At 44.3% G+C, this 12411-nt stretch overlaps 2 protein-coding genes across 2 annotated transcripts in view; one reads left to right on the plus strand and one right to left on the minus strand.

The window, feature by feature from the left end:
- Positions 1 to 1313, minus strand: part of LOC109463523 (very long-chain acyl-CoA synthetase-like) — a 9389-nt gene extending 8076 nt beyond the window's left edge. The window contains exons 1-2 of the mRNA XM_019760360.1: positions 1083 to 1313; positions 351 to 576 (exon numbers count right to left, since the gene is read on the minus strand). Coding sequence (XP_019615919.1) covers positions 351 to 576; positions 1083 to 1313 — 457 coding nt within the window. The remainder of the gene's footprint in view (positions 1 to 350; positions 577 to 1082) is intronic.
- Positions 1314 to 2120: 807 nt separating this feature from the next.
- The window catches only part of LOC109463524 (very long-chain acyl-CoA synthetase-like), a 10528-nt gene continuing 237 nt past the window's right edge, over positions 2121 to 12411 (plus strand). The window contains exons 1-12 of the mRNA XM_019760362.1: positions 2121 to 2370; positions 3844 to 3974; positions 4883 to 5112; positions 5801 to 6016; positions 6567 to 6725; positions 7322 to 7446; positions 8294 to 8488; positions 9060 to 9150; positions 9629 to 9827; positions 10513 to 10610; positions 11735 to 11904; positions 12231 to 12378. Of these exons, the coding sequence (XP_019615921.1) occupies positions 2260 to 2370; positions 3844 to 3974; positions 4883 to 5112; positions 5801 to 6016; positions 6567 to 6725; positions 7322 to 7446; positions 8294 to 8488; positions 9060 to 9150; positions 9629 to 9827; positions 10513 to 10610; positions 11735 to 11904; positions 12231 to 12371 (1866 nt within the window). The 5' untranslated portion in view covers positions 2121 to 2259 and the 3' untranslated portion in view covers positions 12372 to 12378. The remainder of the gene's footprint in view (positions 2371 to 3843; positions 3975 to 4882; positions 5113 to 5800; positions 6017 to 6566; positions 6726 to 7321; positions 7447 to 8293; positions 8489 to 9059; positions 9151 to 9628; positions 9828 to 10512; positions 10611 to 11734; positions 11905 to 12230; positions 12379 to 12411) is intronic.

The raw sequence follows: 12411 nt of genomic DNA on the forward strand, positions 1-12411 counted from the left end.
GAAGAAAGAAAGAAAGAAAGAAAGAAGAAAGAAAGAAAGAAAGAAAGAAGAAGAAGAAAGAAAGAAGAAAAGAGAGAGAGAGAGAGACAGAAAGAAAGAAAGAAAGAAAGAAAGAAAGAAAGAAAGAAAGAAAGAAAGAAAGAAAGAAAGAAAGAAAGAAAGAAAAGAAGGAAGAAAGAAAGAAAGAAAGAAAGAAAGAGAGAGAGAGAGAACAAGAAAGAAAGAAAGAAAGAAAGAAAGAAAGAAAGAAAGAAAGAAAGAAAGAAAGAAAGAAAGAAAGAAAGAAAGAAAAGAGGGAGGGAGGGAGCGAGGAATGAAGGAACTAAGGAAGGAAGGATGCAGGTGTTTACCTTGTCCCACGATGATGCCCCTGGCCCCCGCCACCCTGAAGCAGTGCATGAGCCCCTGTCCCCTGAGGTTGGTGTTGAGAAGAGCCATCTTCACCCCGAGTCTGGCCAGGCCCAGGAAAGTCCAGACGAAGGCAGGCCCGTTGTACATCAGCAGGGCCACGGTGTCCCCCTTGTGGAACCCCCGCCCGTGGAACAAGTTCGCTACACGGTTCGCCATGGAGTCCACCTGAAACAGGGACAAGTAGTCGGATCATGTACCTAGAAGCCTTCTCCCAGTACATTGATCTAGTATGCACTGATTTGACGTGTGATTAGGTTATTATGTTTACCGAAGGAAAACATATTGTTTTAACTCAGTTTCTTCCTCTTCTTCTTCTCCAAACAGTGACCTCTGACCTGACCAATGACATGATATGTTGACGTGTTGGGTTACATAATGTTGCAATTTCATGGTCTGCTCTGCTCCTGTCACCTTATAAGTTACATGTATGTGAATGTGTTTGAGTAAAAATTAACAGGGCAGACCATGTCCGAAGGTAAACATTATGCATTTGCTTTGCAAATGTCACTTCTCTAGTTATAGTAACATATCAATATCTGCCGATGTTCCAAACTCATGTTACTTCTTCCCTAGCAACGAAAGCCACCAGGGGGCCCAAAATCTAATCATTTCTAGTTCTAGGTCTCATCAAGACCTACTCACCTACCAACAACAACAACAGCCAAACACACCTGTGCGTACGTATGAACCTCGTCGCCGGACAGCACGAACGGTTTGCCCGGGTGGCTCCTCACGGCCTCCGCGAACATGGAGAGGATGGACCCGCCAGACTGCAGGACCTTGGTGAAGGCCGCTACCCGGGCTAGTTCAATCTCTATCAGGGGCTCGTCCCGACGGTCTGCGGCAGCGGCCACCCCGTCCATGGCAGACCCCGTACCGTGCAACTTTACCTCAGGCGCCATCTGAAGTTTTTGAAGAAAAATTATAATGATATGAATCTTTATTGCACGTTCTTGCCCAGATGGGCTAAATGCACAAGAGGATATGCAGTATGCAAATTATGACTATTGCATACTGGAGCGCTATATTCTAATGCTAGGAATAGTAGAAGAACTTTATTGACACAACAAATTGTACAGCGACTTTCGTAAGGTCTAAGACTGCATGTAGATATACAGACAAATACATGGGTACAACGAAATTAACCTACGTACAAAACAATAGATGAGTCAACTTATACTTGTTCTAAGGTCTAAACATTCTTTCATATATTTACCTATTTGTACACAGTAAGGGTTATTTTACCTTCTAGGATGAAATATATAACTTAGGCCCAGAGTTTAGATTCTTTTTACGACTTTAAGCGACCAGCTGGCCTGTCCGGTGGTGTCTCTAGCGCCAAATAAAGTCTGTAGCACCGAACTTTGCCCCTATGGTGGACTTTGGAACCCAAATTTGTGGGGCGTCTGTATAAAAGTGTCTGTAAACTTTTCACAGCTGATCACCATTCAGCACCACGCCCCCGTTTGGAACAATCCATTTAGAACGTAGAGATGAAAAATTATTCAAAATAAGACAAAAAAACATTCAAAGTATTCCCTTTAGCCAACTTACACAATCCTAGGATTAATCCATCTGCTAAAAAAACCGAAATTGCACGTATTTTTTACTTTGTATTTGCTGTGTCTATCAGATACGAAGTCTGGACAAAAATTCGACTCACAAGGACATCCCTCCATTGTGAATGGTTAGTTCCGCAAGGAGTAAAGTTCGGCGGGGTTAACTCGGGTCAAAGCTCGCTGAACTGGTAACGTTTACAAGGTCGGCTTCGCTTTGGGAGGGAACCTGTGGCTGATCTGGTGCTTCTACTTCACTCCTCTCACGTCCAAGTTCACGCCTGCAGTCGCCATGGGCTGGGAGACGGTCCTGTACAGCGTTCTAGCCGGGGTTGTGACCGCTCCGATCCTGATCAAGCTTTTCTACCCACATTTCTACACAGACGTCAGATTCATACTCAAGGCATGTGTGTGTGTGCTCCGCTTGTAGTAGCCTCCATAGCATGCCAAAAACTGCGGGGGTTTGGGGGGGTCTTCAGGGTCTTTGGGAGCTTTTATGTGCTATTTTCTGATTGCATATAGACAACATAGCCGGCCTGGTTGAATTGCCCCCGTTTTTTTAGAACTGGGCTAATCAGAAAACAGCCGAAGACCACCAAACCCCCGGTTCTATAAGCCTGCTACGGAGGCTAATCAGAAAACAGCCGAAGACCACCAAACCCCCAGTTCTATAAGCCTGCTACGGAGGCTACTCGGCTTGCTAGGTTGTAATTATGGCGCCTTTGGGTCTGTTCAAATTATATTTGTGTAACTCAGTAGCCTACCCATTCTCTTGTAGCCATCTTTTTGGTGGCTACAAGACATGTTATTGGCAAGGCAGTGTCAAATTACCCTAGGAAGCAAATCCTGAGGCCGCAAGAGCTAAAAATTTACGCGCCCGCAAGAGTAATAAGATACAGTACCCAAGGCCAACTCACGCCCTCCCCACTTCACGTTATAATCAGCCCCCAAGATCTGTTTGCCTCAACAAAGGAGTTTTCTGGAAACTGAAACCTCTTTGCCTCAATAAAGCCAGACGGTAAACGTTACCAAAATTTGGCAAGGCAGTACAATCTAGTCTAACTACTACAATTTGTCTTCTGGGAAAAAAGATGGCAAAAGATATCCCGGTACAAAATAGCAATCCTGATAAAACACCTGAAAAGACGTCAAAATATTCAGGTCTAACCACTGCTTGGAGAGTATCGTAAACATCAACCTTTGTACTTTCAGCAGTTCCTTTTTTCCCACGAGTGAAACATTAGACAGAGCAGTTTGTTTAAAGTAAATGTTCCCGGGGGATCTACGTGCATAATTATCATTCCCTGGATCCGGGTAACACGGTGGCATATCAAATCATGTGGAAAACCCATTATTATGGTACAATACAGGATCCTAATCAAGTATTCATGTTTGAATCGATGCCCAGGGTCTCTTAGTGTTGTACTTGTGCCTGTCCATTCTCTGATATAGTACTACAAACATGACAATTTAGCACTTCAAAGATCAAATAGTATTGAGAGGTTCCCATAATGAGTATCTACGTACCTCCATGCTCCATGTTAAACACTATTAGCAGGCACTTTTGTTGTCTTTTTTCAAAGTAACCCTTACAAAATCCATTGATCCAAGTGGAAACATTCAATTTTGTACTTACACAGTAGAATTGTAAGAGTAACAAGGGTGATGGCTTGTATGATCCATACTCCACAAATTCTGAGCCTTGCAGGTAAAATGAAGTAGGTAAAATTTTGTCTGGTGATTTTTAATGTTACCAGCACCAGTACAGGTGTGGAAAAAGTACTTTGATCCCTTAGATTTGATAAAGACTATTAAAGTGGAATCAAGTTTCCAAAAGATAATATGAAATCTCTTCTGTCTCTCTTGTCCATCACAGTCTCTCCCAATCACGAGGTTGGAGAAGAACATAAAGAACAATGTTTCAGTCATCACCCGGTTCATCCAGCAGGCAGCCGCCAAACCTGACAGGACCTTCCTCATGTACCAGGACGAGGTCTACACTTACAGGTACGGCGGGGGTTTGGGGCGGGGTTTGGACTGGTTATGTTCACTGAAGGAAAACATCTTGTTTTTGCTCAGTTTTTTCCTCTTCTTCTTCTCCAAACAAATAAGGTCAATGACCTGGACCAGACGTCTGTAACCATGGTAACTGGTGTTGGGTAACATCAGGTTGCAATTTTATAGCAGAAGGGATTTAGGGATTATATGAGTGTGTTTGAGTAAGAATGAACAGAGCAGACCATATGCGAAGGTAAACATTATGCATTTGCCTTTCTAGGTTGGTTTGGTTTTACTTGTTAGAGGATACTAAGTGCTGTACAGCAGGTCACACAAGTTGTAAGGCCAGAACAGAGCAGATGCAACTTGACTGTATATTTTGTTTTCTCCGTTTCCTTTCATAATTACTGAACATCATTTTGAACATAGTTTGTGGCACTCACAGGGTACTTGTGTCTCTCTTTAGAATACATGACATTGTATATTCTGGGTAGTACGTATATAATGTACTACTTAAAGGCTATAATGATAGAATCAAAACTTGAATAAAAAATTTCCTTGGTCCACCTACATGCAGGTTACAGAGGTAAAAAGCACTGGAAGGAATCATACAAGATGACTTTATTTGTTTTCGCAGCCATTTGTGTGCCCTAGACACAGTAAGACAAACCCACTTCCCCTATACTGCTACAGATGGCCTCAAAAAGGCTATTACCTTTAACTTAACCTCTTCTTACCCTCCCCTCCCTCCAGAGAGATGGACCAGTGGTCCAACCGAGTGGGGAACTTCTTCCACGCCCGGGGCCTTCGTGCAGACAGGATGATATACATGTAGTACTACGGAAGTACAGTACACTGTTCGATGATCAGGCTATGAAAACTTTACCTACTAGTACCTTTTCTTAACCCAACTCCAGAGAGATGGACCAGTGGTCTAACCGTGTGGGGAACTTCTTCCACGCCCGCGGCCTTCGCGCCGGCGAGACTTTCGCCATCTTCATGCTGAATGAGCCGGCTTACCTGGCCATTTTCCTGGGTCTGTCCAAACTGGGCATGACGACAGCCATGCTGAACAACAACCTCAGGTCTAAATCTCTGCTCCACTGTTTCAACGTCAGTGGGGCAAAAAACCTGATCGTTGGGAAAGGTAAGCTTTCTGTACAATCAAAATCTTTCTATACAGTATCCTAACTTTGATGCCTGACCCTGTAATCATGCAAGTTTAGCGCTACTTTTTCTAGTGCCAGGCTGCACTGTTTAATGTTAGCTCGGCCAAGAAAGAACAAATTTAGGACCTGATTGTTGGGAAAGGTAAGTTTCAGCACACACAAACTCCTTTTGTTTAAAGTTAAAACTTTTGATTCAACACAAGGAATTCTCTCACCTAGAGCTTCCGACCAGTCACTCCGGTCTTCCTCAGTAGACTGACCCAGTGAGGCTTGTCACGTGGCTTCTTTGAAGTGTGACGTCAACACTGGGTCAAAGGTGTCTGGTAGACGATGTCGACCTCCGTCGCGGTTCAATGTAGGGTGATGGGCCCTGATGTATATGGCTTCCTTCACGCCTCTCAAGAAACAGTCTTGCTCAGTGTCCAAAATCCTTACACTGTAGTTACAGTGTCTATTGAGGAATACCAGAGAGTGACTGGTCAAAAGCTCTTACATTTGTAGGTGAGAGATTTCTTTGTGTTGGCTCAAAAGTTTTAACTTTAAACATGTAACTACCAACACAGATGAACTTTCATGACAGTACAAACTCCTAATTTGTTTGGCATACATTTTGTACCTGAGCAAACTCGTGACAGAGGCGTGAGATTTGTGATTTCTTGTTTTCAGATGAAGCTCTCATCAGCGCCATCCTGGAGATCCTGCCGGAACTGCAGCAGCAGGGGGTGACAGTGTGGGTGATGGGGGACCAGGTCCAGGAGAACGGAGTCCTGCCATTGGAGGATAAGATCGAGGCGGCCTCAGATGCACCAATCCCAGCGGAGCTTAGATCTGGCATTCGCATGAAGGACATGATAGCATACATCTACACCTCAGGAACTACAGGTTTGTAAATTTTTTTCAATATTTTCTAAAATAGTCAGAACAATCCGTGAATAGTTTTTATCTGGTTGGTAAGACACTGAGTAAAGAGACTCTTTTTACACAACCAAATCTTTTATTCAGTACGTTTGGGAATGCATCTGTAGCAGCGACACCTGTGCTGCAGTGCAATGTGAACCAGTCAGAATTGCCCTGAGGAAGGTGATAGACGGTCACCAAAACATCGGCTGAATAAAACACTAGTCTTGATTGTGTAAAAAGAGTCTCTTAACTCTGTCAGAACCCATGTATTTCAAATGCTATTCAGGCTGAAATTCATTTTCGGGAATAGGTGCCCCAAAAAATGGGTGCACCATATAAAATGAAATAAGTAGAATGTCAGAAAAAAAAAACTAATGTGTTCCATTTCTAAAGAAAAGCACTACAACTTACTATAAATTTATTATTTTTTTGACACTTGGATGTTAAGAATACGCTGTATTCTTATACATTGCACATCTTTACATACAAAAACCTAGAACACTGCCAGAAACTATCCTTGTTTTCTCTCCAGGTCTTCCAAAGGCTGCAAAGATTTCCTACGGCAGGATGGTGTATGCCAGCATGTTCCTTGCGCTGTGTGGGGTGACAGCGGAGGACGTGGTGTACACAGCTTTGCCGCTGTACCACAGCGCTGCACTGTGTATCGGGCTGGCAGGAACAGTAGAGACAGGTGAGTGTTTGTGCTGTGCTGTGTGGGATGACAGCGGAGGATGTGGTTTACACAGCTTTGCTGCTGTACCACAGTGCTGCGCTGTGTATCGGGCTGGCAGGAATAGTAGAGACAGGTGAGTGTTTGTGCTGTGCTGTGCTGTGTGGGGTGACAGCGGAGGATGTGGTTTACACAGCTTTGCCGCTGTACCACAGTGCTGTGCTGTGTATCGGGCTGGCAGGAACAGTAGAGACAGGTGAGTGTGCTGTGCTGTGCTGTGTGGGGTGACAGCGGAGGATGTGGTGTACACAGCTTTGCCGCTGTACCACAGTGCTGCGCTGTGTATCGGGCTGGCAGGAACAGTAGAGACAGGTGAGTGCTGTACCTAGTAAATATTCTTTGTTTCGTTCATAGGATGTCAAAAAAGTAGGGAACTGGAAAAGATGCAAAATGCAAATGCATAACGTTTACCTTCAAATTGGGGATGCTCTAGCCCAACAAAACTACTCATGTTCATGCTTACTTAAACACATTCATATACATGGTGACCAGCCCCTCTATCCTGCCACTTGCTACATAATATAACCAACCAACTTTTCTTTTATGTTTACCGCCAGGCTGTACCTGGGTGTTGAGGAAGAAGTTCTCGGCCTCGCGGTTCTGGGACGACTGCAGGAAGTACAACGTCACGGTGGTGCAGTACATCGGGGAGCTACTGCGCTACCTCTGCGCTCAGCCGAAGGTACAGTTCTCATTAGATTTTTCATCAGGCTGAAAATATGTCTTATCATTGTCTTGCCAGCCAATACTAGACTTAGTTCTGTTAGAGTTGTGTACCTTTTGCATTCAGGCATTACATGTACATGGGTTTAGATACCTAAACCGGTTTGGCTAATCTTGTTTAAGTTATACAAAATGTGCCTGTAGCAAAATGACTTTGTATGAGGGTTTACATATTTCAAATGAGACATTGTCAAACTTGTCATCTTTGAGATGCAATTTACCCATCTTTAGTGTAAAAAATGATGTCCAGCCATATTCTATTTTGTCAGGTGTACCTAGTTATGTTCAGGTCTGGACAATTGTACCTGAAAAATTTTTCAGGTGCAGGTAACGTTATTACATGTACATGTAGGTACACACTCAGATACACACAGTCCTGTATACAACACACCATGATGCTGATTTCTCTCCTCCCCCTTCAGCGCCTAGATGACAGAGATAACCAGGTGTGGGCCACTGTGACGAAAACAGAATGAAATATATGATTGTCATCCTCAGTACCTGAGTAATGCAGCAGCTACAGTAACTGGTACAAAATGTGCCTTACCTTAGTTACAAAATGTGCCTTACGTTAGTTACACAGCCCTTGAACTCCTGTACATGCCCAACACAAACAACACGAAGCTGATACATTGTATAAATCATCTTTCTCTTCCCAGCGGCCAGATGACAGGGATAATCAGGTGTGGGCAGCTGTGGGGAACACCTGAGATCTGGTACAGGTGTGTTACTTACACAGGTGTCACAGTGTTAGTTACACAGGTGTGAGCAGGTACATGTAGTAATGATGCTGATTTCTCCCCCAGCGGCCAGATGACCTGGATAACCAGGTGTGGGCAGCCGTCGGAAATGGTCTGCGGCCTGAGATCTGGTCCGAGTTCCAGGAGCGTTTCGGCGTGAGCAACATCATGGAGTTCTACGCAGCCACGGAGGGAAATGTCGGCTTCGTCAACCTGCTGCAGAAGTTTGGGGCTGTCGGGTACGCCTCTCCTCTCATGAGGGTTAGTACATGTGTAATTATGTATAAACAGTTCTAACTCACACTCACTATCCTCAGGGCTATTGTTACAGTAACGTGTTGTAATAGTTTCCAATGTCGGCTTCGTCAACCTGCTGCAGAAGTTTGGGGCCGTCAGATATGCCTCTCCTCTCATGAGGGTAGGTGAAAATCTATTATTTAGTCTCGGCTATTACAGTAAACCAGTATCTTTTGTTCTGTTTCTTCTTCTTTTCCATGGAGAAGGTAATTTTTAGTGTCCCGTGCCCATGAAGCTGGTGTACAGGCTATACAGATGCAGATGCAAAAACACGTGAGGTCAATGACCTGGACCAGACAGCTGTCACCATGGTAACTGGTGCTACAGCGGACACCCTGTGGTTTTGGGTTACATTATGTAGCAAGTAGCAGGACAGAGCTGGAGGGGTTTATCGCCCCGTATATTGTATGATTCTATTCAGCAATTTGCCAATGTGTTTGTTTGGCCAATGTGACCACTTTTCCGTGGTCACTTAGATAAGTTTCCAGTGTGTTCAATGTATGTAGTCATGACAACCCTGTTGTCTCCCCTGCAGAAATTAAGACCCTGCAACTTCGTCAAGTACGACGTGGCGACAGGGGAACCAATCAGAGACGAGAATGGATGGTGCATAGAGACCAAGCCAGGTGAACTTTGTATTTAGATCTCCATTTAAATGCTTAATTATAATATTTAATAAATTTCTTTAACATGAATGAGGAATGCAGTAAACAGTATCTGTTCTGTAGTGTAAAGGTTCAAAAAGGATAAATATATCATTAGTGTCATAAGAAATGTCAGTTAGCCATTGAATTCTTAACATATTAGGGCCATAGCATATGTTTCTGTGTATTTGTCAGGACTTCAATCATCAAACCTATATCTTTGTTATAATTTGTCTGACCCTGACATCTTCCCTCATGATCTCAATGAAAAGTGGCCAGCAGGCTGATTGGAATCTTAGATAAACAAAGGATAGAAGAAACAAACAACTGTTCTTTCCAGGATAAGCAGGTCAACTTAAGTATTTTAAGAATAAACAAACAAACCTTGTTTACTTCAGGTTAGATGGCCTAGAGATTGCTCCCAAAGGCTCAGACAAACAAACAAACATTTTTTCCCCAGGTGAGAATGGCCTGGTGATTGCTCCCATCACCCAGCGGACGTTCTTCGACGGCTACGCGGGGAAGAAGGAGCTGAGCGAGAAGAAGGTTCTTCGAGACGTCTTTAAGAAAGGAGACGGCTACTTCAACAGCGGAGACGTCCTCTTCATGGACACAGACTATCACGTTTTCTTCGTGGACAGACTTGGAGACACCTTCAGGTGGGGTTTCCCAAACAATTGTTCCCGCATTTTCTTAGATTTTTGTTATGCGTCCAACAGTCAGATATAAAATACTACAACAGTACTGTTACAGTTACTACAATCTGCTGCAATACATTCTGGTTGGGCACATACAAAATTAATGTAAAGTATTGTAAAACAAACAGTTTTTTATCCATCGAGTTGCCTGGTGCCAAAGGAAGAGTCAGATGCTCAACTACAACCCTGAAGAAGCACGTTGAGTCAGATACAAATTTACAAGGACCTGGACTTTTGTCTGCAATGACTGATAAACAGTACTGGTCAGGAGGAGGAACTTCAATTGCTCCACCTCGTAAAGATGAAGACTCATGATGATGATGATGTCGTTGTATTGCTCAATAACTCTTACCTTGGTACTCTTTTACCTGGATGGCTAAACTTCATTGACGTAAAACATACTGAATTTCTTAGAATTGACCCTAACTGTCATGTTGTACATTGTATATCTCTGCAGGTGGAAGGGTTGGGGTTAGGGAGTTACTTCAATGTTGATATTTTGTGTTATACCAGGTGGAAGGGAGAGAACGTGGCGACCACAGAAGTGAGCCAGGTTCTCAGTAAGATGGAAGGGTTAGGATTAGGGTTAGGGTTAGGGTTGGGGAGTTAGTTTAATGTTGATATTTTGTGTTGTACCCACACACAGGTGGAAGGGAGAGAACGTGGCGACCACAGAAGTGAGCCAGGTCCTGTCTGAACATGACGCCATCCAGGAGGCAAACGTCTACGGAGTCAAAATACCAGGTCGGTATCTATATGATACATGTATGTGCATGGTAGTCAGCAGACATACAAACATGTAAAATGCTGTATCTGACTGTTGAACTTAGGAAGCCTGTTGTACAGTGTGTAATTCACAATAAAAAATCAGAAAAATTCAAAATTAGGTAACTGGATAAATTCTCTGCAGAGCCAGATGTTTCAGATGGCATCCGCTGTCTTTCCTCTGTTATGGGCATGTGTCTGAAGATAAAGTGTAACCTGTAAATTAGTTAATACAATCATATTTTAATAGATATTGAATGAATACAGGGGAAATTCACATAGCTCAGGATACACATCTTGTGTTTATTCTCTCAGTCACTGATGAAAGTTAGCGGATACTAGCTGAAACATTTGACTCTTCAGAGAATTCCTCAAGTTAGTTGATGTTCTACTTGGATGTCTACCCTTCATTGATGTATGGTCTGGAATGCTTTCTTAAACTATCACCTGAGTTGTCTCCAATTTTTTATTGATGAAGTTAAGCAACTGGCCATCTCCCTCCTCCAGGTTACGATGGCCGTGCCGGGATGGCTTCGTTAATCGTACGTCCCGGGCCACAGCCTAGACTTCCCCGCGCTGTACGAGCACATGGCCCAGTACCTCCCGTCTTACATCGCTTTTAAACCTAATGTTTCCACCCCCCCCCCAGGATACGATGGTCGAGCCGGGATGGCATCCGTAATCGTGCGTCAGGGCTGCAGCCTAGACTTTCCTTCAATGTACCAGCACATGGCCCAGTATCTCCTGCCTTAAGACTCGCATATCCTCCGCTTCTAACAACCTGCCGTTTCTCCCTCAGGTTACGATGGTCGTGCCGGGATGGCATCGATTATCGTGCATCCCGGCCAGAGTCGACTTTCCCACGATGTACCAGCACATGGCCCAGTATCTCCCTCTTACGCCTCGCATATCCTCCACTTCTAACAACCTGCTGTTTCTCCCCAAGGTTATGATGGTTGAGCCAGGATGGCATCTATAATCGTGCGTCCGGGGATCGACCTGGATTTCCCCGCGCTGTATGACCATCTCGCTCAGTACCTCCCCTTGTATGCTGTGCCACATTTAACGCTTTTAACAACTTGCCATTTCCTCTTCCCACCCAGGATACGATGGTCGTGCAGGGATGGCTTCCTTAATCGTACGTCCCGACCACAGTCTTGATTTCCCAGCGCTGTACGAGCACGTGGCCCAGTACCTCCCATCTTACGCAGCCCCGCGGTTCCTCCGTCTGCAGCAGGAGATCGACGTCACAGGGACTTTCAAACAGAAGAAGGTCGGTCTGTTTTTTAGCATACTCAGTCTGGTAGTTCTCACCAGGCTGTTTGAGTGTTGGGGCCCCCTACTCTGTGATTTAGCCCCCCTACACTCAGTCTTTCAACCAGCATTGGGGGGGGGGGTTTGACCATTTATAAATCTTCAAAAAACACTAAACCGTCTCTAGACATGGCACAACAGTTTTGTACAGTAGGTACATTGTACAAGCAATGTAAGACTGAATGGTAATCATTTTGAATTTTATCCAGTTGCTATTACTAACTAATACTTTGATCGGGTTTGAGGCTCCAACCCTAACAGAGACCACATTTCCCCCCCCCCCAGGTGACAGCAGTGGAGGAGGGTTTTGACCCCCATCAGGTGAGTGACCCCCTGTACTTCATGGACACGAGCAGGAAAACCTACATACCGCTGGACACTGGGCTGTACCAGGGCATCGTCAACGGACAGGTCACTGTCAACTGAGCAACTAGTCCTAAAAATGTTTAAGGTTGAAACTTTTGGT

Source organism: Branchiostoma belcheri, unplaced genomic scaffold (genome assembly GCF_001625305.1).
Source record: "Branchiostoma belcheri isolate BF01 breed outbred unplaced genomic scaffold, Haploidv18h27 scaffold127, whole genome shotgun sequence".
Classification (NCBI taxonomy): Eukaryota; Metazoa; Chordata; class Leptocardii; order Amphioxiformes; family Branchiostomatidae; genus Branchiostoma; species Branchiostoma belcheri.